The sequence below is a fragment of the Mauremys reevesii genome, linkage group 26 (genome assembly GCF_016161935.1).
Source record: "Mauremys reevesii isolate NIE-2019 linkage group 26, ASM1616193v1, whole genome shotgun sequence".
NCBI lineage: Eukaryota > Metazoa > Chordata > Testudines > Geoemydidae > Mauremys > Mauremys reevesii.
The window spans coordinates 5,596,057-5,602,112 of NC_052648.1; the positions used below are offsets into that span (position 1 = coordinate 5,596,057).

The following is a 6,056-nucleotide window of genomic DNA, read 5'->3' on the forward strand; positions in this document are numbered from 1 at the left end:
CCCGGGCAAGGGGAAAAGCGGTACTTACTCCATTTTCCCAGCCTCTGCAATCCCCTGGCTGCCTCGCCCTCCGGCTCGCGGATCCAGGCGACGCTCTGGAGGGGAAGGCAAACGCCAGCCCTGGGCGAGTGCCCCCCTTGCTGTCTCTCCGCTCACGGGCAGCAGGCTGCGGGAGAGGTGGCGAGCGGCTGGTGGCCGTGCAGCATCCCCAGCTGTGTTATTGTCCAGAGTGCGGCTGGCTGGCGGTGGATGGCTGAGCTGGGGATGTGAAGGGATTTTTTTTTTCCCTCCCCTTCCCCTTCTCCAGCATCCTAACAGCACCTTCTGCTGGGCGTCGCCTGCCACTGCCGCTGCTCGGAGAGTCTCCAGGAGCATAAGGCTCAGTGGAGACCTTGAGCAGCGCCTGGCCAGGTTCAATAAGGAGGCTGCAGCCCTTCCACGTGCCTGACAAGCTGGTGAGCACCAGCCCAGACCTAGCATCCTGCAACCAGCCGGGGCAGGCTCTGGGATGGACTCCCTGAGTTAGTAGGACTTATTCCCCTCCCTCCCCCCGATCCCATTTCCTTAACAGAGAAGGAACCCAGCGTGCTGCACCTTATCCGTACAAAGTCAGAAATGCAGCCACCTCTGGGGTGGAGAAACAGGAGCTGAGGAGGAACCCAGCGCGCTGCACCGTATCCATACAAAGTCAGAAATGCAGCCACCTCTGGGGTGGAGAAACAGGAGCTGAGAAGGAACCCAGCGCGCTGCACCGTATCCGTACAAAGTCAGAAATGCAGCCACCTCTGGGGTGGAGAAACAGGAGCTGAGAAGGAACCCAGCGCGCTGCACCGTATCCGTACAAAGTCAGAAATGCAGCCACCTCTGGGGTGGAGAAACAGGAGCTGAGAAGGAACCCAGCGCGCTGCACCGTATCCGTACAAAGTCAGAAATGCAGCCACCTCTGGGGCGGAGAAACAGGAGCTGAGAAGGAACCCAGCCACTGCACTGTATCCGTACAAAGTCAGAAGTGCAGCCACCTCTGGGGTGGAGAAACAGGAGCTGAGAAGGAACCCAGCACACTGCACCTTATCCGTACAAAGTCAGAAATGCAGCCACCTCTGGGGTGGAGAAACAGGAGCTGAGAAGGAACCCAGCGCGCTGCACCATATCCGTACAAAGTCAGAAGTGCAGCCACCTCTGGGGTGGAGAAACAGGAGCTGAGAAGGAACCCAGCACACTGCACCGTATCTGTACAAAGTAAGAAATGCAGCCACCTCTGGGGCGGAGAAACAGGAGCTGAGAAGGAACCCAGTGCGCTGCACCGTATCTGTACAAAGTCAGAAATGCAGCCACCTCTGGGGTGGAGAAACAGGAGCTGAGAAGGAACCCAGTGCGCTGCACCGTATCCGTAAAAAGTCAGAAATGCAGCCACCTCTGGGGTAGAGAAACAGGAGCTGAGGAGGAACCCTGCGCGCTGCACCTTATCCGTACAAAGTCAGAAATGCAGCCACTTCTGGGGTGGCAAGGAGGTAGCTAAAATCATGCACAATGCGGGGGGGTGTGAGGGGAAATTTGGGTTAAGCAAATAGGGCAAAGCTCAGTTCTCACCCAAATCACCTTAAGAACGTTCAATTCCTCACTGCTGAGCTGTAGCCCGGGGCTCTGAAGAGCTGGGCTGCATTTCTGACCTTGCTAGGTTCCCTGCATGGCCTTGAGGAAGGCGCTTCTCTTTGCTGGGCCTCAGCTTCTCTGTATGGAAACCAGGGATAATAATCAGGGCCTAACACAACGTGGCCCTGAGCTCAGTTCGGGGCTCTAGGCGCAGCTATTATACCAATAATCATCCAAAAAACCATTCCACGGGAGGGAGGAGTTGACCCTGTTGGGATGTGAACCATATGAACCATGGGCAATGGAAAAGAAATACTTAGACCATAATGCCACCTGCAATGAGTAAGGGAAGCAGTGTGGCCTAGTGGACAGAACCCTGGGCTAGGACTCAAGAAATGGAGGGTTTATTCCCTGCTCTGCTACTGAAGATCTCAAGGGCTGAAATGTGGAGTGGGCTTTGGAATTTCTTCAACTGTAGAAAAAGGGCCTGAAATTTACATCCCACAAGAGGGGCAAAAATTGCAGGGAAAGTCTCCAGACCCAGCTGGATGAAGAACTGCAGCAAAAAGGTTATTAGGGGTAAGCGGCCGGCCGGCAGGGAGTGGAAGAAAGGACTGATCAGCAACGTTTGGGAGTTAGCAAACGTAGGGATAAAGGGCGAATTGTTAGAAGTCCAGCTGAGTTAGTGTTTGCCAAGGAAATGAATATAAATCAGAGGAGGTTTTTTAAGATATAGAAATAAAAAAAGAATAAGGAAGGCTGAGGTTGGGCCCCATGCAGTGTGGATGGGAAGGAGATTAAAGATAATCTAGGTGTGGCCTCAAAATTCAACTGAATTATTTGCATGGTTTTCAAAACAGATGACGACATGGAACGCAGGCATGAAGGCAGGACAGCTGATGGAAAGAAGGGTCCAAAAACGGAAATTTCCTCCTGAGGTGGAAGAAAAACTTACAGCACTTAATGAGCTCCAATCAGGGCGGGGCAGATCATTGCCTTCCCAGAATACGGAAAGAACTGGTGCACGAGATTGCTTGGCCGGTAGTAAGGATTCTTAATAAATCTACCTATTTGGCGGTAGTACCACACGGTGGGGTCACTGGAGAATCGCTAATGTCAGATCTATGTTTAAGAAAGGGGGAAAACAAAGGAATCCAGGCCATTACAACCCTGTTAGTCTGACCTCAGTAGTATCCAAGGCTTTGGGACAAATTGTAAAGGAAAAAAGGATTAACGATATGGAGGTAAACAGGAAAGGAGATGGAATACAACAGGGGTTTATGAAAGGTAGCTCAAGCCAGCCTAACCCAATTCCCTTCTTTGGGAAAAGAGCTGATTTTTTAGATAAGGGAAAGGCAGTAGATCGAATATACGTGGCCTTCAGTAAAGCATTTGACTTGATACCACGGGAAATTATTACTCGAAGTGGAGAAGAGGGGGATTAATACAAGCATTGTAAAGTGCATAAGAACCTGGCTAAAGGGGAGAAGGTGACAAGTTGCTCTGAAAGGTGACGTGTCAGACTAGAGGAGTTCCTGCAGGGTCAGTCTGGGGACCAATCCTATTCAATATTTGTATTAGTGACATCGGCACAAAAAGTAGGAGTGTGCTACTGAAACAGGGCCGGTTCCAGGCACCGGTGCAGGAAGCAGGTGCTTGGGGCAGCCAATGGAAAGGGGCGGCACATCCGGGTCTTCGGCGGCAATTCGGCATCGGGTCCCTCAGTCTGGATGCCGAATTGCCACCGAAAAATGAAGTGGCACAGCTTCCCCCCCCCCCTTCGCCGCTTGGGGCGGCAAAAAAGTTGGAGCTGGCCCTGTACTGAAATGTATTGCCAATACAGAGCTGGGAGGCATTGTCAATACAGGGGAGGATCGGAATATTATGCAGGAAGATCTGGATGACCTTGAAGACTGGAGAGATAATGGTATGAAATTCAGCAGTACCAAGTGCAAGATCTAATAGACTTAGGGTCTAATAATAAGAATTTCTGCTACAAGCTGGGGCTCACCGGTTGGAAGCAACAGAGGAGGAGAGAGACCTGGGTGGGTGAGTCGATCACAGGACAATTATGAGCCAGCAATGAGATGTGGCTGTGAAAAAGGCAGATGTGATCCTAGGATGCGTCAGGCAAGGCATTTTCAGTAGAGATGGAGCAGTATTAATGCCATTGAACAAGGCCCAGCAAATGCAACCGCGAGCTCCACACAGGAGCAGCCAGGCTGGAGGGTGCAGCCTCTGGTTTTCTGGGGGCCCTCCCTTGCTTTCTGGGAGGATTGCCCCAGTTCCTTCCCTGGCGCCAGGCATTGCTGCTCATTCCAGTCGTACCCCGGCTGCTGCATCCCCTCTGCAGTGTCTGATTTTATGTCTTTATTCCTGTGGTTATTACACAGCTGTTTGCACTGCCCCTTCCACCCCCACCAGGCCGAGGAGAGCCAGGATTTCTTTCCTGGGCCAGGCAGCTGTAGCTTTACGCGGACCCGTGGGCTAGCAGGGAGAAAGGCCTTTCAAAAACACACAGGCAATTTTAACTTCTGCTCCCTGTGACCCAAGCAGTCACCGTTGCAGGGATGGAGCATTGCGGCACTGCTCCCGGAGGGTTGTTTTTACCACGACAGGTAACGCCGCGTCCACCAGGGCCTTCTGCCGGTGGGACTGCACCGAGAGAGGGAAGTTCAGCCATAAACAGAAAGTCAGGACCCAAAACTGGCCCCGGCTGGCGGGTGCACCCAAGAGGTGCTGAAATAAGGCAAGTTTCCCCAGGAAAACGCTGGAGTTTTAGCAATTAGCAGAGAGCACAAGAAGCCTGATCAAAACTGCAGCAAATTCTCGGAATGGTCGATGGGCACCTGCCAGGCCTGTTCCTGCTCCAACCAGCTGGAGTCCCTGGCTCCCTCCTCTCCGTTTTCCTCCCTGCAAAGACACGTGGTGAAGGGAGGCACCACCGGGATCCTAGTGCCCCCACAGCAGGGGTGGGTCGCTAATGCTCCGGGTGGTCCCAGCTGGGCCTCATTTGACCTCCCCAGGGCAGCAGTTGCTGCTTCTGCTCCTCCTGGAGGGCCGATGGCCACGAAGAGGCAATGGCACAGGGCAAGTCGGGTGCTGATGGCTCTCAGGTGATTACTAGCCAGCACTGGACCTTGGCTGGCTGCCTGGAGGTAGAGACTCTTCCAAGTTTTTCTGCTGGATGCTCCCCTGTGCCGACCGGATGTTTACCCCTCCCCTGCCAAGTGCCCTGGGGCAAGGCAAGGCCTTTATTTCCTCTCCCACTCCTGTGTATTTATCCTGCCAGCCCTCCGGGGCAGGCGCCGTCCTCACGAGGGTTATGCAGAGCACCAAGCCCACTGAGGCCCTAGCCTCAGCAGAGGCATCCAGCTGCTCCAGAGACAGAAGCACTATTATTGTTAACACGGCGACTGGACGTCCACTCTCTCCCCCACGAAGCCCAGCTGGACAGCCACTGAAGACTGTGCCCACGACAATGCGAAGCTACAAATCACAGCCCCACCTGGGTTTGCAGTGCTAAGGTCCGTCCCCACCTCCACCACTGAGCGCTCTCCCGTCCCCCATTAGCCACCCAGCTCCCCAGGGCTGCCTGAGAGCACGTTCCTCTCCTCCCCCAGCAGGTGACAGTGGTTCCTTGGGAACTGAAACCATTTCAGTTTTAAGGACTGGCAGGTGCATTTGTATGGGGCACCCCTGGCCTCTACCGGAGGGACTCAGAACTGTTCAGCCGCTTGCAAAACCAGGCAGACCTGAGTTCTAGCCCCCCCGGCACCAAGGTGGCCCTGCAATTTGGGTTGGCTGTGGGTGCATTTATAGTATCTAAACAAACAGCTATGGCTAAGTGCGTAATAAACAGCGGTGTCTCTGCCAGCAGGGACCTGAGGCAAGGTGTTCTACTGAGTGCTTCGATCTAGTGCATGATCTTGCTGGCTGGATACTGCATGAACCCAGGGGAAGCGGCAGCCACAGGAGAAGAAAGAAATTTTGGGTTCCAGGAAAGTCTGGGCTTTTTCCCCCCCTCGACACAACGGTTTCCTTCAAGAAACTGACTCAGGAAGCTAAGATGGCGAATCTAAAACCACCACTAGGTTGGGAAATCCATGTGTTGAAAGCATCAAGCCTAAAGTCCAGAGCAGGAGCCTGAATGACTCCACTCTTGGAGGCCTAAGAGCACTTGATGACTCTGAATCCAATCAGCAGAGATAGGATCAGATCTCCAGATTACAAACCCCTTCCCAGACTGGTGGGGAAAATCCTTTGCCCACTTCTCCTGTCTCTATAATGGGCTGACCCAAACCCCTGGATCTGCATGTGACTTTAGAAGTGAGATCCAAATTTCACAGCTGACCCTTATCTCTAGAATGGGCTGAACCAAGCTGTCAGATCTGCAGGTGCATTTGAACAGGGAATCTAAATTCACAACAGTCCTTCTCTCTCTAATGGAAATAAAATTCTGG

At 53.2% G+C, this 6,056-nt stretch overlaps 1 protein-coding gene across 2 annotated transcripts in view; it reads right to left on the reverse strand.

The window, feature by feature from the left end:
• PALM (paralemmin) overlaps window positions 1-248 on the reverse strand; it is a 62,321-nt gene extending 62,073 nt beyond the window's left edge. For both annotated transcript variants that reach the window (XM_039515372.1, XM_039515371.1), the window contains exon 1: window positions 29-248. In XM_039515372.1, the coding sequence (XP_039371306.1) occupies window positions 29-33 (5 nt within the window). In that variant the 5' untranslated portion in view covers window positions 34-248. The remainder of the gene's footprint in view (window positions 1-28) is intronic.
• Window positions 249-6,056: the final 5,808 nt, after the last annotated feature.